Here is a 27605-nt window from a genome sequence, read left to right as displayed (position 1 = left end):
TCAGACTATAAAACTTAGCAAGCACATTTAATATTGTATGTCAACTATACTTCAATAAATATCATACACATTTACTCAACTTACCTCCTTTTATAAAACTCAGTTGCATTATATTCTGACCTATGTAATATAATGTTATTGTTTAAGTCCTTTTTAGTAATAATTTTAAATAATATTTTTTCCTCAGTTGTCTAATGAGAAGACATGTAGTTTGGGGAAAAGAGGTCAAACAAAAGGAAAACAATAGCTTATACCAGTTAAGTGGAATACCCTACTTAAAAGAATCTAAAGAGTTATGTATCAATTTGGTAGCATAAGGAGAGGATTGAAAAATATACGGAGTATAGAAGTTATTGAAAATTAAATGGCAATTTAATTATAGTCAAGATGTCAAGCTTTAGAATGAGATTTTCTCCCAGGATAGCATAATAGGTGGACTACAAGACTTCCTTCACATATGAGGAACATCCCACATGCATATGAATGCATATACAGCCTGACAATCTCATATTTAGCATGTCCACCTTGCCTTTGTAAGAAGAATCATGGCCCTGATTTCTAGTCCAAAGAAATATTATGGAATATCCTTAAAAAAGAAAAAAAAAGAAGAAGAATTTTTCCCCCTTACTTAAACAAACAAATGAAAAAGAAAACACTACTTTTTGCTGACTTAAGGAAGGCCTTGCCTTCTATATCTGATGATGCCACTCGGTGTTAAAAATTAAAGTTTTAAATTTCAGATTTTTTTCCTATTGTCTGAAGTCCTGGCAAAAGCTGATTTTATTTTGTTTCCTTGCTAGGAATTACATGTAAATTAGTATGGAGAGATACCAGCCCATTTTGATTAATCTGTAAATAAGTAGCCATCAATCATTTTAATTGAGAGCTTCTAGTTCTGCAAACATAATAACTCTGACCAAAATCATGTATTTGAGCACTGGTGGTCTCAAATGTTAGATTCTTTCATTATTTTCAGTAGTGGAACACCACTTCCTGACTTCATTTTTTTGTACGTTTTGGAAATTTGAATGAATTCATAGACAACTACCCAGCCAATAAAAGACGGGTATGGCATAAGGCAGGCAAATGACGTAGTGAAGTCACCCCTATGCTGGTCACATTTCTGTGATGTCTATAATATTCTTGCTGAAATTCCATTATTTTGATAGGGATTACTATGTCTCTTTTGCTTAAGAGGCAGGTGGTTGTTATTAGGCTGTGAAAACAAAACAAACAAACAAAAACTCAGAAATCCTATTAAAGGAAAGCAAACTGACATGGCAGAGAAGGGAAGACAGTGGTTCATTAAAGAGATGTGGACCTAATCCCATAGCATCAGCAAGTTGCAGATGCACAGATCTTACTGGATGTCTAATATATTGAGAATGGTCGGTACAGAGTGGAGAAATAGTAGAGATATTTATATGTAAACAATGCACATGGCTAAATGAAGTGCAGATGTACATTGTGTCTAACTGAAATATGCAATAAAAATAGACACGGTTGTGCTGGGAATGCAGTTAAGGTATTCACCTGGGACATTACAGAGGTAGCACTCACCCATCATTCCAAAGCAAGTCTACCAAGATTCTTAGGTTTTACTGGATTTTGAATATAAATAAAAACAATTGCATTTAGAGTAAAATCCCATTTTGTTTGTACTCTTATATACCACTTATTTGTTAGGTAGGAAATCGAAATATTTTTCTAGGATTGACCTTCCCAAGTGTGGGGACAGAGCCAGGAGTGTAGTTTCCAGGCTCTTGGCCTCACATGGAAAGGTGCTGGCTCAGGTAATAAATGGCCATTAACTGTGATTAGATGGCCATCAGCTGTGGCTAGTTGGCCATCAGCTGTAACCAGTGAGCCATTGGCCACTAATATAACTGCCATGGCTATGCTAGCAGAAGATGGGGGGCTAGCAAGAAGATGGTGGCTGAGCTGGCAAGAGCGGATTGTAGCTAGCAAGTGGGGTTGGTTGTCAGAGAAGTGGATGGCAGGTTGCGGATCGTGTGGCTCCTGTTTCCTGTGTCTCCAACCCAGCTGCCACTGAGACTATGGTGGTGTGACTCCCCTATCTATGGCTCAGTGGGTGTTCCTTTTTGGCTTCACCATATCCTGCGTTCTTATGTGGGGAGCGGGAGCTGAGACCCCTCATGACACCCTCCATGACACCAAGTATTTCCAGTAACTCCCTGAGATACTTACATGCATGGTTAGAAGATATTTTTGCCCCTATAATCTAATGTTCTGGAACATATGACTTAATCCAAACACTGTGTAGAGCTTGAAATCCCTCACTTCTGCTATTATTGCCTCCTTTCTGCTCTTTCTGTCTTCTGCTATTTTGTCTTTTGTGAGAAGATTGTTCACTGCTACTGATTTTCTCCTCTTGCTGAACCTCCATTGCTCTTTTCCCTCACTACTCTTGTTAGAAAATCCTTTCTGCTTTTCATGATCAGCTGGTTCAGAGATGCTTCCTACAGTGGAGCCCATATAAAGAGAAGACATGGCTGCAGAGAGAGGTTAAGTAACATGCCTTCAATCACAGTATTAGTAAAGACCGGAGCACAGATCTTAGTGATTACCCAGTTCTGGTAACCAGCAAGTTCAGTTGATTCTTATTCAACTTTAACTAGAATTGGTTTAATCCAGTTACTTTTTATGTGGGTATCAACTTCAGAAATAATAATGGGTGGATTCTCACAAACGCAGCATGCAAGTGGTGACTGGTCAGAATCTACATCTGAGAGTATTGCTAGTTTCCCCGCACTTTTCAGAGAACTAAATCCAGACCATTAGGTAAAGGCAGCTGAAAGAAGAATCCTGTGTGCTGGATTGCCTGATATATTCCAGCTGACACAAATTGTCTTGTCTGCCCCTGTTGATTAGTTTTCAAATTAATAATTAGAATGAGGAGCATTTGGTAATCAGCGGGAGGTACAAAGCCATTAGGCATGCACAGGAATCATGTATAAAACAGTCTCTTTGCTTAAGGTGAAGTTTTCATGGACCTGCTTCGTAATTTTGCATATGTATGTATATATATGTGTGTGTGTGTGTGTGTGTGTGTGTGTGTGTGTGTGTATGCATATATACATATTTTTAAATAATTATTTGTTTAAGTTTTGTTCCTTTAGGCTTTGTAGTCTTGACCAGGAGGTAGGTTCCTCTCAGTCATGTCTCATTTTGAGGTGTCTTTATTCTATTCTAGTGACCCATTCTTATGCAATGTGTTGCTAAAGATGTCTTGCCCAAACCAGAAGTTGCTGATGCTTGTGTTATGGATGAGATAACCAATGGCATTAAAAGAAGGAAAACACTTGTCACATTTTGTTTGAGAAGATAGAAAAAAACAAGCTGTGGGGACAGAGTCCTAAAGATCAATTTCCAGGCCCTCGGCCTCACGTGAAAAGGTGCTGGCTTGGTTATTAGATGGCCATCAGCTGTAATCAGATGGCCATCCACTGTGGCTGGGTGGCCATCAGCTGTTACCAATTAGCCATTAGACACTAATATAACTGCTGTGGCTACACTGGCAAAGGGGTTGGTTGGTTGGTTGGTTGGTTGGTTGGTTGGTTGGTTGGTTGGTTGACAGAGAAGCAGACGTCAGATTGCAGATTGTGTGGCTCCTACTTCCTGTGTCTCCAACCCAGCCATCAGTGAGAATGTAGTGGTATCAATCCCCTATCTGTGGCTCTGTGTTCCTTTTTGGCTTCACCATATCCTGCGTTCTTGTGCGGGGAGCGGGAGCTGAGACCCTGCATTACACAAGCAATTAAATATCTAGAAATACATATGCTTGGACTGATGAAATAAGTACTATATGTGTGTTAGTTATTATCTTTTGAAAAGGTTTCTAAGGATGAATGAAAGATTAAAATACTAAATAGAACTCCATATAAAATTGAACTCATTAAAACTTAGAACAGAAAATGTGTATTGACCTACAAAAAAGGAACTATGTTGACACTTAGCCACCAATGTTATTCTTAGGTATGAGATCAAAAATGTGTGGTTTTGGTTTTACCCTGCCTATTTATACATAAAGGAGTAAGTTCCGAACAGAGGTTTATTAAGAGGCCACAAAGCTTGAAGTATCAGGGCCCGTGGGTGTAAGAGTAACAGAATGCTACTTTGCATGAGTCTCTGTATATCAACTTTGGCAGAGACTGAAAAGCTGAGGTCAATTTAAAAGTTGCCAAGTACTTCTGGCAAGTGAGCTGCTAGACCAACTATGCCAGCATTGAAGACCCCAAGCCTTAGTTTTTTAAGCAACTGAGATTGGGACCTGAGGATGGAAGACAAAGAGTCCTTTGTTAGGAGTGCTTCATTGTCCCTATAGAGAATAAGGGGGTGATGCTTTTTTCTTTCCTCCAGCCAAGTGAGGGGGACTTCAAGAGTTCGGCCTTAAGATCTGCAGGCTTTTTCATCACCAAAAGTCAAGGCTTTATTTTACCTTACTTCCTCCAATCATCTCTACCATCCTGAAAAGGCTACCCCTCTAGCTAGTGAGAGGAGAAGGGAGGAGTCAAAAAGAATAAAGTCTGCAAAGAAAGAAAAAAGGGCTAAGTAAACCCCCAACCCACTTTCCATCTGCTCCCCTCAGACTTTCAGGATATCAAGCTGAATGAGTACAGAGCTGGAGAGAATGGAGAAAGTTGAAATTAGAGAGTTCACAATTTTTTTTTGTTTTTTTAATTATTAAGCTGGGCATTTTAATTATAAAAATGAGACTGTTTGCGTGACTGAGTACAGCAAATGATGAAACCTGAGAAATATACCCCAAATTTTATCTAATAGGAGGAAAAGAAATAGCCTGTCACAGAGGCTTAAGGGGCCGCTGGGAGAAGGAATGCCATGGATTTATTGCTACCCCCTATGAAAGACTGCTAATTCAATAAACCATTGGATAAAATAGGAGACTTCAACTCTGGTTGATTTAAACTAACTAAATACCTAACTAAATAAATAAAATCACATTTTTACAGACTTGCACTCAGTCTGCAGAATTAAGTTTAGAAAACAGGAACAAATAAAGCTAAAAAACATGGAGGGGCACACCCCCAATCCCTCCACAAACCAGTGAGGTCAGGGCTGCCACTTTTGCAGCCATTGCACACTGAATTTCCCAACGTGCCCTGCTGTTGCTCTATCAAACACAGAGTGCTGCCACTAGCACAGTTGACCCTTCATTCCAGGAAACTCAGTATTATTGCTGCTACCTCCACTACACATCACTAGAATTGATCCTTCCTGGTCCCTACTTCTTTGCATTAATAACTCCCAATTCAAAGTTTATGGTGGATGCATCCAATTGGATGAGCCTGTGTCATGTGCCCACACTCTTGCTACAAAGGAGGCCAAGAGAGATAGTATCTAGCATTTTCATCCTTTTTGGTGGGAGGTGGGGAATATCCAAAGTATAGGGGTGGAGTTCAAAGGTTAGCCACTCCCCACCCCCCCACCCCCATACTTGATGGGAGACAGCCATTTGCATATTTTTTCCAACATGATTTATCTTCAGATTATTATGCTAAGTAAGTTTTCAATAGTTTAAAAGGAAAGGGGTAGAGGAAAGGAAGTGAGAGAAGAAGGAAGGGGGGAAGGAAAGGAGGGAGGGAGGGAGGGAGGAGGGAAGGAGAAAGTTGTCTTAATATAATTCAGAAGCTAAAAAACTGTGTCACATAAATATGATTTTTACAGGAATAGACAGTCATATAACAAAAGATAAACCAGAAATACATCCTCATACATGTGAAAATTTAATATATGATAAGGTTGGTGTTCGGTTCATTGTGATATGCAATATTAAATGGTGTTGCTCTTAATATATCTCCATGAGAAAGAAAATAAAATTAGACCTCTAAATGACATTCAAAATTCAGTTTTTCATGGAGCAAAGACTACATGTACAGTTTCAGAGAAAACTAGGAAATAAAACACTGGAAATAAAGTCAGTGCCCATAACAGGGCAATGGTTGAACAAATTATATACAATCATGACCAGTGAAATGGTACAACTATTAAAAAACTAAAGGATTAGAGCTCTACTTTGGCAGTATTTTCATGAGCTATTTGTGTGAGAAAAGCAAAATTTAAAAAAAAAGGCATTGTATGATTAACTTGTATAGAAAGAGAAACAAACAATATTGTGGATGCACATATGCATACACAGATTTTGTATGTGTATCTTTACATATATGATTATATGAGCCTGAAACAAACCAAAAAAAACAACAACAAAAAAACAACAACAAGGACTATCAGGATGTTAACATAGGTTATGTGGGAAGGTAAGTGTATGAAAGATGGGAGTGGAATGGGAAGCAAGTATTAAGCAGAAAAATACTTAAGTTTATAAAATATATAGATATTGTATAAGATATATAATTATATGTACATGTATATATACACATTATAACATATTTATACATATATAATATATAGAGGGTGCCAAAATATACATACATGTTTTAAGAAAGGAAAACTGTATTAAAATTGTAATACTCAGTCTATATCGATAACAAAAGATGAATACAAGTCACGTGTGACTTCTGCAATTGCAAGAGGTGTTCAAAGTGGTTACCATCAGACACTTCTGATTACGGAGAACTACTCCTTAAGCAAAGTTGACCAAAGTGTCCACCTATATACATTTTTTGGCACCCCCGGTATATTATATAGTGTAATAATATTATATATAACATGAGTATAAATATATGTATACACAAATCACCATTGTGTGTATGTGTGTGTATATATATATATATATATAAAGAAATTTTAAAAATGCAGGTCCCAAGTCATCCTCATTTTTCAGGAGTCTCATAGAAAATCAGTGAAGAGGATATAAAGAGAAAATCGTGAGATAGTTTTTCTACGTTGTCTGAAAGTTAAACTATTTCACTAAAATGCTGTGCAGAATCATCAAGATAATATTGGCTTAAAAGCTATAAGACATGCGGTAACATGTATTTTAAAAAATTATGAAGGAGGTAACATATTCTAATTTGAGTGATGAGTACGAATGAAATTTCAAAAAAAAAAAAAGAACGAATCTGAATCTTATAAATAGTTTCACTCTTATAAATGTCCCATTTTGAGAATTTGATTGTAGGTACTAATTTTGTCTGTTTTCATTTATAGTTATCAGATAAAATTAATCATTGCTCAAAAATCATTATGCAGGAAAAGATACGAAACATTTCTTGTCATCAGCAATTACACAAATTTCTCATTGATGTAGTTAAGAAACCTGCTTTTGTATTGGTATCAGCAGAAAGCACTACAAATTATTGACTTTGATGCTTTGTTTACAATGAAGTGCCTTGTTCTTGATTATTGCTATGTCTGAATATGACTTAATTAGTTCTTCTTTTGTATAACTTCAAGATACCTTAATTTTAGTAGTTCATATTTTCTATTGCTACGAGCATTCATTCCATAGTTATAATAGTAACATTTTTACCATAAAATGAAAAATAATATACTCAACTAGCTTTAATACATCCAGGTATATTGAGTTGTTCTTTTCCTTAAGAAACTAAATTTGGGTTTCCACGGAGGAATTTTAAGATTTCTGGAACTTCTGAGAGGGAAAGATGACATCCAGTACAGTATTTAGTGTGTCTTTGCCATCTGGGTTTTCAGATTCATTTGGTTTAATTCAAAGATTAAAGACAGAAAAATTGGACCAAATGGTGGAATAAACCCCTGTGGAAAACATGCTTCTGCTGTGATTATTTTTGAGAATAATTGATTCTTCAACTTGTAACTACTCCCCATGACTTCAGTTATAGTTAATAACTGATTAACCATAAGCACGTAGATTTATTGTGCCAGTGCATACTGGGTGATGGTTAACTCTTTCATGTCACTAGAGTACTCCAGTTTAAGTGGAGAGTAGATTAAACAAATGCTTCCAAGATATATTGAACCTTATCTCAAATAGGTCTATCTAATGTATCAGACAGGTAGGTTACATAATTTTAAAAAAGTTAAATGCCTTTAATTTGTCAGTTCCTGGTATTTTTTTCTTTAAAGTTTATTGGGGCGAGAATTGTTAGTAAAGTTACACAGATTTCAGCTGTACAATTCTGTAATATATTATCTATATCTCACATTGTGTGTTCACCACCACAGTCACTTCTCTTTCCATCACCATATATTAGACCCCGTTTTCCCTCTTCTAGAGCCCCGCTCTCCTTTCCCCCTTACCCTCTGGTAACCCCTAAACTATTGTCTATGTCTATGAGTTTTTGTTCTTTTAGTTGTTTGCCTTGTTCTTTTCTTGTCTTCAGTTTATATACCACATATCAGTGAAATCATATGGCTCTCTACTTTTTCTGTCTGACTTATTTTGCTTAGCATGATAATCTCAAGATCCTTCCATGTTGTCACAACTGGTACTATTTCATCTTTTCTTACCACCAAATAGTATTCCATTGTGTATATATACAACTGCTTTATCCATTCATCTAGCGAAGGACATTTTGGTTGTTTACATGTCTTGGCCACTGTAAACAAAGCTACAATGAACATTGGAGCACACGTGTCTTTATCTATAAATGTTTTCAGATTTTTTGAGTAGATACCCAGGAGAGGGATTGCTGGGTCATATGGCAATTCTATTCGTAATTTTTTGAGGAACCTCCACACTGTCTTCCACAGTGGCTGCACCAATCTGCATTCCCACCAACAGTGTATGAGGATTCGTTTTTCCCCACAGCCTCTCCAACACTTGTTACTATTTGTCTTGTTGATGATAGATATTCCAACTGGCATGAGGTGATGTGTCATTGTGGTTTTTATTTGCATTTCTGTGATGATTAGTGATGTTGAGCATTTTTTTCATATATCTATTTGCCATTTGTAGACCCTCTTTGGAGAAATGTATCCTCAGATCCTCTGCCCATTTTTCAACTCAGCTGTTTGTTTTTTTGTTCTTGAGTTTTATGAGTTCCTTATATATTTTGGATATTGGCCCCTTATCAGAGGCACTGTTTGCAAAAATCTTCTCCCATTCAGTTGGGTACCTCTTTATTTTATCGATGGTTTCTTTTCCTGTGCAGAAGCTCTTAAGTTTGACATAGTCCCATTCACTTATTTCAGCTTTTACTTCCCTTGCCTTTGGAGTCAAATTCATAAAATGCTCTTTGAACCCAAGGTCCATAAGTTTAGTACCCATTTTTCTTCTATGCAGTTTCTTGTTTTAGGTCTTATGCTTAAGTCTTTGATCCATTTTGAATTAATTTTGGTACATGGTGACAGATAGCAGTCCAGTTTCATTCTTTTGCACATGGCTTTCCAATTCTGCCAGCACCATTGATTGAAGAGGCTGTCTTTTCTCCATTGTATGATTTTGCTTCTTAGTCAAAAATTATCTGTCCATATTTATGTGGTTTTATTTCTGTGTTCTCGATTCTATTCCATTGGTCGATGTGTCTGTTTTTCTGCCACTACCATGCTGTTTTGATTATTGTTGCCCTGTAGTACAAGCTAAAGTCAGGGAATGTGATACCTTCAGCATTGTACTTTTTTCTTAGGATTGCTTTGGCTATTCAGGGTCATTTGTGATTCCATACAAATCTGATGATTTTTTTGTTCTATTTCTTTCAAAAATGTCATTGGCATTTGGGATTGCATTACATCTGTATATTGCTTTGGGAAATACGGCCATTTTTACTATGTTGATTCTTCCAATCCATGAGCATGGAATGTCTTTCCATTTCTTTGAGTCTGCAATTTCTTTTAAAAATATCTTATAGTTTTCAGCATATAGGTCTTTCACATCCTTCGTTAAGTTTATTCCTAGGTATTTTATTTTTGTTGCAATTGCAAAAGGAGTTGTTTTTGTTGTTTTTTTAATTTCTTTTTCTGGGATTTCATTGTTAGTATATAGGAATGCAATGGACTTTTGTACGTTGATTTTGTATCTGGCAAATTTACTGTATTCCTTGATTGTTTCTAATAGCTTTTTGGTGGAGTCTTTAGGGTTTTCTATATATACCATCATGTCATCTGCAAAGAGTGACAATTCAACTTCTTCATTTCCAATTTGGATGCCTTTTATTTCTTTCTCTAACCTGATTGCTCTGGCAAGGACTATGTTGAAAAGCAGAGGTGATAGGGGACAGCCCTGTCATGTTCCTGAACATAGAGCAAAGGACTTCAGTTTTTCACTGTTAATTATGAGATTAGCTGAGGGTGTGTCATATATAGCCTTTATTATGTTAAGAAATTTTCCTTCTATAACTATTTTATTAAGTGTTTTAATCATAAATGGATGTTGTATCTTGTCAAACGCTTTTTCCGCATCAATTGATATATGATGTTTGTCCTTTATTTTGTTTATGTGATGTATCACACTGATGGATTTACATATGTTGAACCATCCTTGTGCCCCTGGAATGACCCCACTTGGTCATGATGAATAATCTTTTTGACGTATTGTTTTATTCTATTTGCTACAATTTTGTTTAGGATTTTTGCATCTGTATTCATCAGAGTTATTGGTCTGTAGTTTTCTTTTTTTGTGTTTCCTCACCAGGTTTTGGTATCAGGGTAATGTTGCCCTCATAAAATGAGTTAGGAAGTATTGTTTCTTCTTCAATTTTTTGGAAGCTTTTGAGTAGGACATGTATTAGATCCTCTTTGAAGGTTTGGTAGAATTCACTAGTGAAGCCATGTGGTCCCAGACTTTTGCTTTTGGGAAGGTTTTGCATGACCGATTTAATTTCCTTACTGGTAATCGGTGTATTTCAGTTTTCCAGTTCTTCATGAGTCAGCCTAGGAAGGCTATCTGTTTTTAAGAACTCATCCATTTCTTCTGTGTTATTGAATTTGGTGGCATATGGTCCTTCATAGTGTTCTTGGATGGTCCTTTGTATTTCTGTGGCATCCGTGATAACTTCCCCTCTTTCCTTTCTGATTATGTTTTCTAGGATCTTTTCTCTTTTTATCTTAGTGAGTCTAGCCAAGGGTTTGTCAATTTTAATAATCTTTTCAAAAAGCCAGCTCTTTGTGTCATTAATTTTTTCTATTGTCTTTTTGTTCTCTATTTCATTTAGCTCTGCTCTGATTTTTATTATTTCCTTTCTTCTGCTGACCTTGGGTTTCACTTGTTCTTCTTTTTCTAGTTCTTTAAGGTGTAACGTGAGGTTATTTATTTGGGATATTTCTTGTTTCTTGAGATAGGCCTGTAATGATACAAATTTCCGTCTTAAAACTGTTTTCACTGCATCCCCAAAATTTTGGTAGGATGTGTTTTCATTCTCATTTGTTTCCATGTATCTTTTGATCTCTCCTTTCATTTCTTCTTTGACCCAGTTGGTCTTTAAAAATATGTTGTTTAATCTCCACGTATTTGTGGGTTTTCCTGCTTTCTTTTTGCAGTTCATATCCAATTTTCAAGCCTTGTGATCAGAGAATATGCTTGGTCTGATTGCAATCTTCTTAAATTTGGTGAGGCTAGTTTTATGTCTCAATATATGGTCTATCCTTGAGAATGTTCCATGTACACTAGAAAAACATGTATAGTCTGATGTTTCAGAATGAAGTGCTCTATAAATGTCAATTGTGTCTATTGCATCTAATGTGTCATTTAGGGCTGCTATTTTGTTATTTTCTGTTTGGACGACGTATCCATCACTGTCAATGATGTATTTAGTTCCCCCTACTATAATTTTGTTTTGGTCAATTTCTCCCTTTAGTTCCATTGGTATAATTTGGTGCTCCCTGGTTGGGGGCATAAATATTGATGACTGTTATGTCTTCTTGTTGTATAGTCCCCTTCACCATTATGAAATGTCCATCTTTGTCTCTTGTTACCTTTTTCACCCTGAAGTCTATTTCATCTGATATCATTATGGCTACACCTCATTTTCTCTGGATACCATTTGCTTGGAGTGTCAATTTCTACCCTTTCACTTTGAGTCTATGCTTGTCCTTGTAGCTGAGATTTGTCCCTTGGAGACAGCATATGGTTGGGTTTAGTTTTTTTTTATCCATTCTGCTACTCTGTGCCTTTTTATTGGTGAGTTCAGTCCATTTACATTTAGGGTGATTATTGATATGTGAGGATTTCCTGTCATTCTATCTTTAGTTTTCTGGTAAGGCTGTGTCTCCATTGTTTCTTTGCCTTTTTGTTGTTGTCTATTATTTCTGTGTGGTGGTATTCTATGATGTTTCCCTCTGTTTCTTCTTTTATTACAGTATATATTTCAGTTCTGGATTTTTTTTGAGTGGTTACCCTTAAGTTTATGTAAAAGAAAGTTTGATATTTAGAGTATTCCATTTTCTTCAGCACACTTACTTTCTCCATTCCCATATTCCGGTTCAGGCCTTTACTCTCCCCCTTTTTAAGGTTTGGTTACCACAAATTGTCCCCGTTGGTGGTGGTCGAATAGCCTCCTTTAGTATTTCTTGTAGTGCAGGTCGTGTACTGGAAAATTCCCTCAGCTTCTGGATGTCTGGAGAGGTCTTTATTCCTCCTTCATATTTAAAGGATATGTTTGCTGGATATATTATTCTTGGCTCATAATTTCTCTCTTTCAATAGTTTGAATATTTGGTTCCACTCCCTCCTGGCTTGTAGAATTTCTGCTGAAAAATCTGATGATAATCTAATGGGCTTTCCTTTGTAGGTTACCGTCTTCTTTTCCCTGGCTGCCTTGAGGATTCTTTCTTTGTCGTTGATTTTAGACAGCTTCAATACAATGTGCCTTGGAGAAGGCCTGTTGGGATTGAGGTTATTAGGTGTTCTATTTGCTTCTTGGATTCGAGGACCCAGTTCTGTCCACAAGTTTGGGAAGTTCTCATCAACAATTTGTTTGAATATATTGTCTGTTCCCTTCTCTCTTTCTTCTCCTTCTGGTATGCCCATTATTCTTATATTGCTCTTTCTGATAGAGTCAGAAAGTTCTGGTAGAGTTCTTTCATTTCTTTTAAGTCTCAAGTCTCTTGCTTCTTCCATCCATGTAATTTCCAGGTTTTTATCTTCGATGTCAGTGATTCTTTCCACCATCTGGTCAACCCTACTACCTAACCTGGCTATTTCATTCTTCATTTCTTCTATTGCGTTCTTAATCTTCAGAAATTCTATTTGGTTCTTTTTTAAAAATTTCAATCTCTTTCGTTAAATGCTCATATTGTTCTTTGATTGTGTTTCTGAGTTCACTAAACTGCCTTTCTGTGTTTTCTTGCATCTCGCTGAGTTTTTTTCAGAACTGCAATCTTGAATTATCTGTCATTTAAGTCACATATTTCCATATCTTTAAATTTCTTTTCTGGAGACTTTTCACTTTCTTCCTGAGCGGTCTTGTTGCCTTGGTTATTCATGGCAGTTAATGATTTATTATTTCTCTTCCTAGACATCTACAGGAGTGGCTTCTGCAACAGGTTGATAGGAAGAAGTCTTTCTTTTGTTTCCCAATACTTGTTGGTAAAATGTTTTAGTTTCACTCCGACTGCAGCCTTTTTTTCTCTCTCACATGGTAGTGCTATGTTTTCTCTGCACTATTCCAGCTTCTCACACAATGGGGGGATTCCCTGGAATACGGGCTTCTCCTCTGTTAATAGTTCACCTGGGTCACAGGGTGCTGTATTAGTGTGGGTATGCGGAGAGCTTTTGAAGTTCCAAAGTTCTTCCTGCACCAGATTCAGAGCCTGTGTGTTTCAGCAGTTCTGTTTACTCCTGCAGGGATCTGCCCAGATAGGTGGGGCCAGGGGCGGGGTGAGTTGTGAGAGGTGTCTGAGAGCAATGGCAGTGACCATCACCACAGCCGGTCCTGTTTCCACAGTTACCTCCCCTTTGCCAGAACAAGTTGGGCTGCGGATCTGTGTCTGTGGTCCATAGTTCTCAGAAGAGCAAATATTCTGTTCTTTTGATCCGACACTGTTACTGTTCCGCTTCTGGCACCGGGCAGGTGGGGGTGGGGCGAGCTCTGGGAGGGTAGGGAAGGGCGGCTAGTCTCAGTGCCTAAGACTTCTGTTCTCTGCTAGGCAGTGAGGGCTTAAACCACCGTTTTCAGCCTTCTTCCCTCAATCTTTTCTCCAAGGTCTCTGCCGTGAGCGTTGGTTTCAGCCATGTTATATGCTGCCCCCTCAGCCCTGTGGGCCATAAATGGAGCCCTAGCAGTCCGAGTTCTTTCCTCTCCCGCAGCTGCGGTAGTTCCGGGAAGCAGCAGGCTCGGAGCACTGAGCTAGGTCTGCGTCCTGCGCCCACGTGGCTCCGTCTCTGCACTTCTCCCTTCCCTCCTCCCCCCGCTCATGTGATTTGCCCACTTTTAGGTGAATTCACTAGTGGGCCTGTTCGTCTTGCCTGTCTGCTCTGCAGGGAGTCCTTTGGGGAGTTATAGTTTTTTGATTAGTTGTGAATTCCAGGGGAGATATACAGAGGCTCACCTCACGCCGCCATTTTGATGATGTCTCTATTTCCATACTTTAAGTTCACTTTCTGGAGACTGTTCTTTCTGAGCTGTCTTATTGCCTTGGTTGTTCATGCCAATTAATGGTTTTTTATTTCTCTTCCTAGACATCTACAAGAGTGGGTTCTGCAACAGGTTGATAGAATTGTCTTTCTTTTGTCTTCCAGTAGGTGTTGGAGGAATGTTTTATTTTGGCTCCGACTACAGCTTTTTATTCTCTCTCTCACTGTAGTGTTATGTTTTCTCTGTGCTATTCTGGCTTCTCACACAATGGGAGGATGCCCTGGAAGGCGGTCTTCTCCTCTTTGAACAGTTCGCTAGGGTCATACGGTGCCCCTAAGGGGATGTGGAGAACTTCTGAAGTTCCAAAACTCTTCCTGCACCGTATTCAGAGCCCGTGTTTCTCAGCAGCTCTGTTTACTCCTGCAGGGATCAGCCCAGATAGGTGGAACAGGGGCACGATGGGTTTTGAGAGGTGGCCCAGAGCAATGGTGATGACCACCACCACAGCCAGTCCTGCTTCCATAGGTCCTTCCCCTTTGCTGGAACCGGTTGGGCTGCAAGTCCATGTCTGCAGACCACAGTTCTCAGAACTGCAAATATTCTATTCTTTTGATCTGACACTGCTACTGTTCTGCTTCTAGCACTGGACAGGTGGGTATGGGGTGAGCTCTGGGAGGGTAGGGAGGGGCTAGTCTCAATGCCTAAGGCTTGCATTCTCTGCTCGGCAGTGGGGACTTAAACCACCATTTTCAGCCTTCTTCCTTCCGTCTTTGTTCCGAGGTCTCTGCCATGAGTGTTGGGTTCAGCCATGTTATATGCTGTCCCCACAGCCCTGTGGATCATAAGCAGAGCCCTAGCAGTCAGTGTTCTTCCCTCTCCCGTAGCTATGGTTGCTCTGGAATGCAGTGAGCTCAGAGCACCCAGCTAGGTCTGTGTCCTGCACCCGCGCATTCCCATCTCCGTACTTCTCCCTTCCCTCCTCCCCTGCTCATGCAATTTGCCCACCTTTAGATGATTTCAGTAGTGCTCCTCTTAATCTTGTCTGTCTGTGGCATAGGGAGTCCTTTGAGGAGTTATAGCTGTTCAGTTTATTGTAAATTCCAGGGGAAATTTCAAGAGGCTCACGTCACGCTGCCATTTTTATGACATCACTCTGAGTTTGACTTATTTTTAATGGGTCAAAGTTATCAGAAAATTATTTCAATTATCAAGGGGTGGCTACTGCTTTTGTGGGGCAAAAAGTGATTTTTCTTGAATTATCATTATGGTATGTGTGGGTAGCCTTGCTGAAAATTGGCATTGATCATACTTGTTACAGATTAGTCTTCCTTTACATTAATTCATTAGCTCATTATTGAGTGCTTCTGTCCATTATATTTGGTTCTAGGGATACAAACATGACTAAAATATGGGTATTATGTAGATAGGGATATATTTTATAGAAAGCCATATTAGTTATGTTATTAAAATATTTAAAACAAATATTCATATATAATAATATAGTCTATGATTTATATTATTTTATAAATGTGAATAATTTTGACTTCTGTTAAAAGATAAAAATCACGTTTTGCATTTGTCGATTAATGTCGTCTCCAGGTATTTGAATTTCACACACTTTGCCTATAAAGTTAAAATGAATTTATTTTAAAGAGAAAAACAAATGCAGATAAAATATCAGTAATAACAGAAAATAGTCCAATGTGGTTTTGTAATATTATCAAAGCCAGTTAGTATGAAAATTTACTATTGAATAAATATATAGAGAGATCTTATGCTCCCTGAATATAGATAAAGACTGCAGAGAATTACAAATGGTAGCCTGAAGGTGCTGGGATAAAGCTGCATTGCAGGTACTCTGTCTAAATCCAGGGAGTTTTGGAAGATGTTGATTCTCAGTAAATCCCTCTCATGAAATTGTCCTCAGCTGGAAAGAGCCACTTAACCCAAGGTCAAGCTTTTACACCAGGGAAACCCCAATCCATTGGCTGGTCAGTGTTTTTTTGTGGAACAACTCTGCAGGTCAACTCTGAGAGACGATCTGAACTCTAGAGCTTCTTCTGGGTCATCTGGAGATTTTGTAGTGATGCATCACATTTTAACTCCCCCCACTGCCTAATCCTACTTTTTTTTTTTTTAAACACCTCCCCCAGAATTGATCCTGAGGGCACTCTCCAATAAATTTCCCACATGCATGTCTTCATCAAGGAATCAGTCTAGATATTCTGAGGAAGTAGACTCTAAAATAGAATGTTAGAGATGGATCACACATTAGCCCACTAACTGGCAGGCAATAAAAATCCATTGCTGATGATGGGTGGACCACTGATTTCCCCTGAATGCTATAGTGGTGAAATAGTTAAAACCTTCACTGATGGTGAACAGAGATAGGTACCAATGTAAGGGAATGCACTGTGAATTCAATATCTTAGGCTTTTGAGGAATTCAAGGGAAAGTAATAATTATAAGGACAATGCAATCGGTTTCTGCTGAATTCTTTTCATACAGTGAGAAAAAGGATGAAAGGATGAATGATTCATCATGAGTGGAAGGTAATGGTGTAAGAATAAAAAGTCTTCTTTAGCAGAATGTAGACGTGTATTTTTTTTTTTTTTTTTTTTTTTTAGTCAGAGGCCTTAAAAACTGATAATAAGGCTTAGGACTTCTTTCAGGGTGTAGCAGAGCTTCAGAGAAGCCTGAATCCTCAAACCAGCTTCTGAACTCTGGTTGTGAACAAGTGGAACTCTGACTTGGGTTGGGGGAGTACATCTGGGTTTATGATCTCAGAAACCCTAGATCTTTCTCAATCTTCTGGGCTTAAAGAAGTGGCCCATTCCTCCCAATTGGAGGCTATCACTTCCATCTCACTTAAAAATGATGCTGAAAGTTTTTCCTTTCAAGTTAATACATAAACACTCACTTCCATTTCACGCCTCCATATATATATATATTCAATGGATGGCATTAATTGGACATGGAAATGCTGCATCTCTAAGGGAAGAAAGGCGCTGTGCTTCTAATAAGCTGCAGACCTAGCCGATATTTACTGGCAGGAGTCAAGCGAATATGTATGAAGTTGGATTCTGAGGCTGCTGGATCAAGTGGGATGAAGAATAAAATTGAATAAGATAGGGTATGGCGAGTAAGATCAGATGGGGATGGAGAATGAGTGTTTATTGATACAGAAGTGTTGTCCCATTATATAAGATTTAGCATATTGCAAGGATAGCAGGAAACAGTTCCTGCTACGAGGGTAGCTCTCAGAAGCTTTAGAAGGTAGTGGTTCCCACTAAAAGATGCATAAATGCAGAACTTCCTTGAAGACAGTAGAAAAAGGGATCAAAAGACTAAAAAATGTGAGCATTCTAAAGTGAATATACCAGTTAAGGTACAGAAAAATCATCAGTTCAACATATTCTGTGTAAAGGCTTGGAGGACACCCCTAAGGAATGTGCTGATGCCTGAGATACAAGTGTCATTGAGAAGTTAAGGGGGAGGAGTGTCTCTGTAGGCAAATACTGATGGCAAGGGAAGCTGTTATAGAATTGGGCTCCCTGGTAGCAATAGGGATGCCAGGATCTAAAAATAATAGAGGCTAAGTGGCAGGACTTAGTTGTCATAAGCAAGGTGGGCATGATTATTTTAATGAACAACTGTTTTCAAATCCATCCAGGGCTCTAGACTCACAAAGAGCTATGGAGATTGTTAATAGAACATTTTCTTGGGGCAAAATAAGTGGACAGTCAGCAAGGATATTACCTAATCTACACAATTAAAGAAATCAGGTGGATGATTAAGAGGCTGCATGTAGTCACATAATAAAAATGCATGACTCCTTGGCCACTTTCTAAACCTAAGGTAATTTTGAGACCTTGAATTTTTTGACTGAAAGGAAAACAGAAAGAACCCTGCAACACCAAAGCAATTATAAATAGTAGTGAATCTCCCAATTCTTTTTCCAAAGAACCTATACAAATGAGATATGTTGATCAGTTCAGATGAACAAGACGTGGCAAGTACACTGGCTATCTGGTAAGACACACAATCCAGATGGTTGGAACAAGTCTATGAAGAGTCAGGGACGCACATTCTTAATAACATTTTAGAGATCCAGTGGTCTGGAGCTTGCCAGGACATCCCCTCCAAAGTGAAGCACAAAAGATTGCATCTCGCAGTTCCCATCCTTCAGAAGTAAACACAGCACCTGCTATGTCTCTGTGTTTTGGATCCTGTTCCACACTTGGAAATACCATTCCAATCCATTTATCACATGCTTTGAAAGACTATCAGCTTCAGTTGGGTCTCAGAGTAGGATAAGGTTCTGTAGCACGCCCATGTTGTGATGTAAGTGGCCCTGGTGCTTAAGTCATATAGCCCAGGAGAATCTATGACATTAGATATATCAGTGCTGGAAACAATACTGTGTAGTTTATAGCAATCCCTACAGGAGAATCACAGAGTAAATTTTTAGGATTATAAGTAAGAACATGCATTCTTCAGTCAAAAATTAAACACCTTTCATAAAATAACGCCTTGTGTGTTGCTGGGTAAAGACAGGGTGTCTAAATATGCAACATCTAATGATGATATGGTCTGAACTGCCAATCAGGGGATAGATTTTGTCATTCTATCAACACCCAATCATGATGTAGGGCAGACTCATCAGTCGATCATCTTTAGATGGAAGTGGTACAGCCAGGATGAGCGATGGCCAAAGCCAAAGAGATCGAGTAAGCTGTACACACCGGTGCCCAAACCCCAATGATGTGTATCAGTGTTTCACCAGTGCTTCTTTGTCAGTTCATACTGGCCACAGACAGGGTCACTTATGAGCTGATAGTGGAGAAAATAGCCTAAGCTTCTTTCTCGATGGGTCAGCTCAGAATATGTACACAAGTCAACAGTGGGACTGCTACTTCACAACCTACTCTAAGATGTCCCTGATAGACAAGAATAAGGGAAAATCTCAGTAGGCAGAATTTTGGTGGTATACTTGGTCAAACGCTTTGTGTGGAAAGAACTGATCTATTAAGTATTTTGATGGACCTATGAGAGTGGAATAAACCTGATAATATTTGTATTGTATACTAATGAGCACCACAAAGTATCCATGGCAGAAGAATCACAAAAGAATGAAGTAGATAGAGTAATACACAGTTGATATCAACCAGCTTCTGTCATTGGTCACCCTTAGCACAATGGGCTCATGAAAAAAACAGTCACAATAGAAGGAAGGAAGGATGGAAGCTATACATAAGCTTGAAACATGGGTTGTCATCCATAAACATTGATTTATCCACTGCCTCTACTGAATATTTCACCCAGCAACAACAGAGACCAACACTTGACTCTTGAAAATGCACCATCCTTCAAGAATAACAACTAGTTCCTTGGTAGCAAGTTGTTACATTACACTTTTTTTTTCTTTTTTTTTTTACTTTGAAAGTGACTATGCACAGTTTTCAGTAAACTGTATTCTCGGTGTGGATGTTTCTGCTGACCTCTGCTAGCAGCAGCAAAGGCTTTAGAATGCTTTATTCTTAACACAGGATCATACTTAACCTCTCATGGGACGAAAGCACATTTTACAGCAGTGAAGATGTAGCAATGAAAACATTGCCATGGGATTGTCTGGTCACATCATATTCTACACCACCTCAATATGCCAATGTACAAAAGTGATAGAATGGCCTTTGGAGGGGGCAGTTGAGTCTTAGAGAGATTATATCTGATAAGGAAGGAATGATATCCTCCAAGATGCAATATACATCCAAAATCAATGACCTTTATTACATGGAGCTTTTTTCCCCCTGCGGAATACATATGTTCAGGAATCAAGGAGTGACCCAATTTACTACCATCACATTCAATGACTCACTTGGGGAATCTATATTTCCCTTCCTGAAACTCTGGTCTTTGCCAATTTAGAAGTCCTAGTTCTCATAAAAGGAAAAAAAAAAGTTAAGTGACACAGCAAGAGTCCCATTAATCTTTAAGCCATGGCTGCTACTCAGTTACTTAGGCTTTCTGTGTCAGGAAATAGTGGATAAAAGGAGTCGCCATCCTTGCAGTAGTGACCGGCCCATTGATCAGCTGGAGGTAGGACTGTTTTACACAGTGAGGCAGTAAAGAATATGTTTGCTACCCCGTTGACCCACTGAATCATTTCTTAGTATTCTGCCATCCAATTTTGCTGTTAAACAGATAAGTGCATCAGTCATGGCTTCAGAAGGGCATGATAACCAGGGGCTCAAAACCCTCAGTGACAAAGATCTGATAACCTCGCCAGGTAAGCTACTTATACCACAAGATATACTAACTCAGGACGAGAGCAATCTAGACTGGTAATAATAGAAGGAGGTGATGAATATCATTCCACCATAGCTCCTTTTGAAAGCATCCCCAGGAAAGGTGACTAACCAGAATCCCCCAGTAGCTGTTTCCAGAAAGAGTGAATTTCCATGCCTAGCAATTGGATCTGCGTGGATGCTATAGTACACTAGCCAGATCCCTTCCTCAGGACTGAAGGACTCATGCCTCCAACTGATGAGAGTTTTAGCAGGAGATGGCTAACAGCAAAATCCTTCTCTAAAAATTGCCCTAAGCCAAACAGAGCTGCCCCACTACAGGTCATGTACTCTGGTGGAGAGCAGCACACCTACTAGCACTCAGTTACTTTTAGACTTTCTGTGTCAGGAAAAAATAGGTATTGGTTGATGAGGGAAGGACTTGTACAGAAAGGCTTAGCTCTATTGCCTTAGGGCAAGACAGCTCTGAGGGGATATCACAAATCTGAAACTTCTCTAAAGCCCCTGAGATCTTTGCTGCAGTGGCACTGTAGTTCAGTTCTCCTCCTGAACAATCCTACTTCCTTCTATATCCCACGTATTGATCTAGAAGTTACTTTCCAGTATAGGTATACCTTGTTCTAGTGTGCTTTAGTTTACTGTAATTGTTTTGGGGCACCAGGAACCATGCCCATATAAGATGGGAAACATAATCAGTAAATGTGTGTGTTAATGACTGTTCCATCGACCTGCCATTCCCCTGTCTCTCTCTTTTTCCTCGGGCATCCCTGTTCTCCAAGGCACGGAAATATTGAAATTAGACCAATTAATAACCCTATAATAGCTTCTAAGAGTTCAGGTGAAAGGAAGAGTCACAAGTAACCTGATTGAAGGCAAATATACATATTCAATATACATTCAGTAATATATATGGTATGTATTAAATATACATTTTAAGTGATATATATGTATATTGTTTAAACTTTATATCGTATGTATATATGTACAGAAATATCACTTAAAATGTATTTTATAGCCATGGCATATTTGTCTAAAATAAATCTTGTTTTGGAATTTTTTTAAATCTGAAAAACAAAATTAAAAAAATTAAGAGTTTTATAAAGTAGAAATTTTTTAATATGAGTGAATCCAACAGATAATTCTGCTAATACAATGTTCAGTAAAACACTGCTTGTCACAGGATTAGATTCTCAGAAGGCCAGTAACCCAAAACTCATCTAGTTCAGATAAGAACATGTTTAAACAATTGTTCAGGTTTGATCTATTCCTAATGGAGCCTACTGATACCACCACCTAACATGGAAAGTGCTGAGGATACATTAATAAACGGGTGTTGGAAAGAACAATATTTTTAACTATGTGGCACCCAAGGAGAGTGACTATTGTTACACTATTTACCATCCAAATCTGTTTTGTTCCTAAACTTTCTGAGTTCAGAATTTGGTTTTTACAACATAACAAAGCCCATATTTTCTAAAACTGAGACTATGACTAAAAGAAATTGTTTTGTACAAGACAAAAATTGTCTACAATTTGATCACGCCATAAATTGTTTACCTTTTTTTTCAAGTCACTAAGGCTGAATTCAGCTAATCAGTCTCCTGTAGGATTTGACTTATATGTGAGGGAATAATCAGCAAATAAGCTAATATTTGATATAGTTTTAAAAACTTTAAGCATTTCATGATAATGATTCTAGTATAGCCAAGTACTCCAACTTGTTAAAATTTATAGATGATGTAGTACAGAATTGTACACCTGAAATCTATGTAATTTTACTAACAATTGTCACCCCAATAAATATAAATAAAAAACAACAACAAACAAACAACAACAAAAACCCAGCATATTTGGATATCACTGCACAGCTAATAGAGTGAATTTAAACTGAAAGTTCCTTAAACTTGATGGAAAATCAGCGGTTGTTCTACAGAACATTTATACTACTAAAATGAGAGGCCTTTGCTGTAGCCATGAAAAGATTCTAATATTGGGGAAAAAAATCCTGAGGAAAAAACTAGAAATCTTAATAGGGCTGTCAAACAATTTACATTAGGACAAAAAGGTTTTTGTTTGTTTGTTTGTTTGTTTAAGTGGGGGAAGTTTGGGATTCTGTTCTTTGCTCTGATTCCTTAGGGCAGCTAGTACTTTAGTACTTCTAATGACTTTTAATTATTTTAACATATCAGAAAGAGTCTTTTCTAAAGAACAATTTCTTTTAAATATTCAGGGTAGCATATGCTCACACACCTCACTATTCTTATGTTATATAAATATGATATCTTATTTTCAGTCTTCACATAAAAGTTTGTCATGTACAAATATTTGATGGCCTGAACAAATGGGAAAGTGACATTTTTTACCTATTTAAAATGAAATTTGAGTGCATTGTGAATTGGTAAGGTAAGAAAACAACATAGAATTAATGGTAATCTAAATGAAATCTTCATAATAATACTAATACTGCTACTACTAAAAATAATAACTCACTTTGTTGATTATTTCCTATGTGCAAGACTTTATGGACTATCTCATTTACTCCTCCAATAGCTCTATTAGTATGGTACTATTATTATTCCCTGTTTATTAATAAGGCAATTTAAAACCACAAAGATTAAGTTACCTTTTAGAGTTATAAAGCTAAAGGAATAAAAACTCAGTGACGTTAACATTTAGATATAGCAAAATGTTGGCATCACTCTTAAGTATGTACTAAGTTTATACTAGCACATGGAACCAAGAGCTTATTTTCCCCCCTATTTTAATATTGAGATATAATTGACATATAACATTATATTAGTTTCAGGAGTACAACATTTGTGTGTGTTGTGAAATGATCACAGTCAGTCTAGTTGACATCCATCACAACACTGTTATAATTTTATTTTTCTCGTGATAAGAACTTTTAAGATTTATGCTCTTAGCAACTTTTAAATATATAATACAGTTATTATTTTAAAGCAAATATACTTCTTACGTTATTTTTCTCTTAAGGGAAGAACCTGGGATATGTTATATCAGGTAACATATCCCGTCTATGGCAGACTATGCAGCCCAGGAGCCAAATCTGATTGTGGCACCTGCATTTGTAAATAAAGTTTTGTTGGAACTCAGCAACATTCATTGTTCATTCATTTACCTGTTGTCTCTGTCTTCTTTCCCCTATAACTGTAGTGTTGAGTAGTTGAGACAAAAATTATATATGACTCACAAATCCCCAAGATATTTATGAATTGGTTTTCCCAGAAAATATTTGCCAAACCCTGTGGTATATATCCCTTATTTACAATGCATATAAAATGGCAAAAATTTAAACCGAATATTCACTAATAGGAATATTAATGCCTTTTAATGGTACCTTCTGTTACCACATTTCAAATATGATCTGGGATATAAAATCTGAGATTAAAGAAACGTTTAACCCAATACAGGTCATATTTTTTTACTATAAAGATTATAATAATTTGTAAACATAATTGCTTGATTCTTTTTAATATATCAGTTATAAATAATTGGGAAAAGACGTATTTTAATGGAAATAGTCAATTGAGCTGCTTGAAGTATATTTCTCTGTCACTGTAGCTCATTGTTTTGGCTAGTCTCTTGATTTTGAGGATTGTGAATTCTGATCTCTCTCTTGGAGTTCTGTGTTATGTGGCTGTTGGTAAAGTTTTGTAAATATGCAAGGTCATTCGCACAATCTCAATGTATAGAGATCTTAAGAAATAAATATTACTTTTCTTACTTCCTATCATTGGGAATTTCTCTGCAAATGAATTCAGTAACCGCAACTAAAAAAAATGAGTCTAGTGATAAACAATAAAATCAATTAAGAAAGTGCATCTTCAGTTAGGTTTTATATCTTCAATACTCTAAAAGCCATGTAACTCATTGTCACTTGGTTGTTTTTATTTTTTCTAGATTTGGATGATCCGGTAGTAACTGTTCATCAAAGTATAGGTGAAGCTAAAGAACAATTTTACTATGAGAGAACAGTATTCCTCAGGTGTGTTGCCAATTCCAATCCACCTGTTCGGTACAGCTGGAGACGTGGCCAGGAGGTGTTACTACAAGGATCTGATAAAGGAGTTGAGATTTATGAACCCTTCTTTACCCAGGTAGGAATGAAGGTATAGTATTTCCACCCTGCTAGGATACTTCCCTAATTCAAACAGAAGGCAATATTGTATCTATTTAAACCGAAAGTTTCTCCAAGCCTGGCCTTTTGAAAAACAATGTATACTCAAATGAATGATCAGAAAACTCAAATAATGAAGGAAAATTTATGTTTTACGTAATAGTTAAATTTCAAATGTTAACTCTTGAAAAATAATTTAAATTTATGTATCCTGACTTATATTTCTTTATTCATAGATTTACCTAGGTTTTACCATAAAGTACATAATTATACATTTGCTGACTGCTTTTTTTGTTTTGTTTTTTGGAAAATATTTCTTAAAAGAACACTGATTTCCCCATTTGCAATGGTAAATAAGTTTTGAAGGAATGAAGAAATCTACTTGAAATTTATTTGGCTTTGGTTTTAGGAAAAAAAATCTAATTGTCTTTGTTCATTTTTGGTTTTTAATTAGTCTAAGAATAGAGTCTTAATTACATAAAAAGTAAAATAGCTAATGAGTCATTAAATATTTATTAAAAAGAATTGAATTAATTTTACATAGAGTGAATTTACTATGAATTATTCTACTGTAGTAAATTGAGAGTAGAGAATTAATAATTCTTGAGGAAGACATTGAAGTTTGTAGGAGAAATATCTGAATGCTGTTTAATTATGTTTTTTTTTTTGTTTTCTTTTCTTTTCTTTTTTTTTTTTTTACTAGAAAGGAGAACAAACCTAATTAACAAAGAAAATGTTTTAAATTAAAAAATGTATTTGGAAACATATTCAAAATAATTGTGGCCATGAATAATAATAATAATAAAACATGATATAGCCAACAAGATAAATAGTGATTTAGCTGTATTATATGTTTTAAGACATCATAAGTCCATAATTAGGGAAATATACAACTAAATTTTAAATATTATAAATATTATACTTCAAAATTCTGAAGATTATTACAGATTTGATATCTCAACTTTCTAATAGCATAAGGGTATCCTGAGTTTGTAAATATCCGAGCATCTCATTTTCACCATTAAATATATTTCCTTATATAGTAAACCATTTACTTATATTGTCTAAAGCCTGGTCAGTTTCAGATTAATATAATTGTTATGTTTAGCTACTAACAGTGAAAGAAAGTAATGATTATACCAAAACATCTACACATATCATATATATAATAAATACAGAGAGGGTGCCAAAATATGTATACACATTTTAAGAAAAGAAAAAAACTATTAAAATTGCAATACTCAATATATGCCGATAAAAAAGATGAATACAAGTCACATTTGAATTCTGCAATTACAAGAGGTGCTCAGGGCGGTTATCATCAGTGTAATTTTAGTACAGTTTTTTCCTTTTTAAAAATGTGTATACATTTTTGGCACCCTTTGCACATATCATAAATATACATATGTAAGTATAGATGTATTTCTATGTGTTTGCTCTTCACAGCTATAGAACAGCTGTGACTTCCCGAAATGTAAATCTCTGAAAATCATTGTCTCACCTGTGTTGCTAATAAACCTACCATAACATAGTGTTGAAACCTGTTTTTGATCTGACCCTCTCTTCACTCAGGCCACTGTGGCATCAGCTGTTCTCTGGCAGCATGCAGGGTTATAATTTCTCCATATATTCTGCACTGTGGAAATTTATTCTTCAATTTTTACTAAAATCAAAGAAAACTATGTTTTTCTTGTTAGAAACAGCAAAAAATTTTCTTAAAAGTATTCAGTTGCCTCTAGGGTTCAGAAATTCAGATAAATGATCACTGATTGTGTATTTCATTTTTTCAATTTATTTGAAAAATATGGACATTGTTGAAATTTAGAAAACATATTTTCTGGTCTAACGTGATAATGTTACAGACACTGAGGTAGTTCTAAACACCTGTTCACTAGATTGCTGCCTCTTACCTGGAGATGTGTCTGACCACTTGGAAATGAACACATGGCCTTATCCAAATTTGGGGAAAACATCATACTTTCAAAATAATTAAGAATTTGTTTTAAAGTTATCAAATAAGCACAGTTAAACTTTTCATTCATTCCTTTTCATTTGTTGCTATTTCTATGATAGCAACTCTAGAAAACCATCTTATAAAAGCTCCCAAACTAGTAGCTATTGATACTACCCGGTACCTTTTGAAATAACTTTTATTTTCTCTTCTTTCTTTTGCCTCTCATTCTTTCATGAGAAAACAACTTTTTAATTTGAACATTTCAATACTGATATTTTCTTCTTTATGAATATCCCCCTTTATTGTGCTACTTAACACAGGCTTTCTCTACCTTGTATGTGCCAATAACTGCTGTTGGACTGTGTGAATTTAAAAAAAGGGTTTAAGAAACAAACAAGCTTTTCTTGCAATTCTGTTTTATATATTCACCTGCTGTGGTTGATAACTGTCAATAACATGCAGTTATAGTTCCTGTTTAAAAATGCCTTTCCTGCCTTTGGTTACCTGACTATGTTGCTTATCTCTCCTGGAATGGCTTTGTATTTGTATCTGTCTTAAAAATCATGTAGGGCCAAGAAATATGTCAATATGTTTACATTACATATGCACTTCATTTGTTAATATTAATCATATGTTATACGCCAAACTGATAAACACTCTCAAAGAGCAGCCCATGGAAATTTAGTTCTCTTTGCGACAGAAAATTCTGGCTTTTTCATAGATAAGATATTATAAGTGATTTTTGTTTATACACGCATGTTGATATACGTACTG

The 27605-nt window shown here is 36.7% G+C and overlaps 1 protein-coding gene across 4 annotated transcripts in view; it reads left to right on the top strand.

Moving 5' to 3' along the window:
- MDGA2 (MAM domain containing glycosylphosphatidylinositol anchor 2) overlaps positions 1-27605 on the top strand; it is a 790763-nt gene that overhangs the window by 485213 nt on the left and 277945 nt on the right. For all 4 annotated transcript variants that reach the window (XR_002137734.2, XM_074328196.1, XM_074328195.1 and 1 more), the window contains exon 4: positions 24661-24857. Coding sequence is in view for 3 of the 4 variants with exons in the window: in XM_074328196.1 (XP_074184297.1) it covers positions 24661-24857 (197 nt within the window). In the remaining variant the exon portion in view is untranslated. The remainder of the gene's footprint in view (positions 1-24660; positions 24858-27605) is intronic.

This window comes from Rhinolophus sinicus, linkage group LG03, assembly GCF_036562045.2.
Source record: "Rhinolophus sinicus isolate RSC01 linkage group LG03, ASM3656204v1, whole genome shotgun sequence".
Classification (NCBI taxonomy): domain Eukaryota; kingdom Metazoa; phylum Chordata; class Mammalia; order Chiroptera; family Rhinolophidae; genus Rhinolophus; species Rhinolophus sinicus.
The sequence above is the reverse complement of the archived record's forward strand: the minus strand, read 5'-3'. Positions and strand labels throughout refer to the sequence as shown.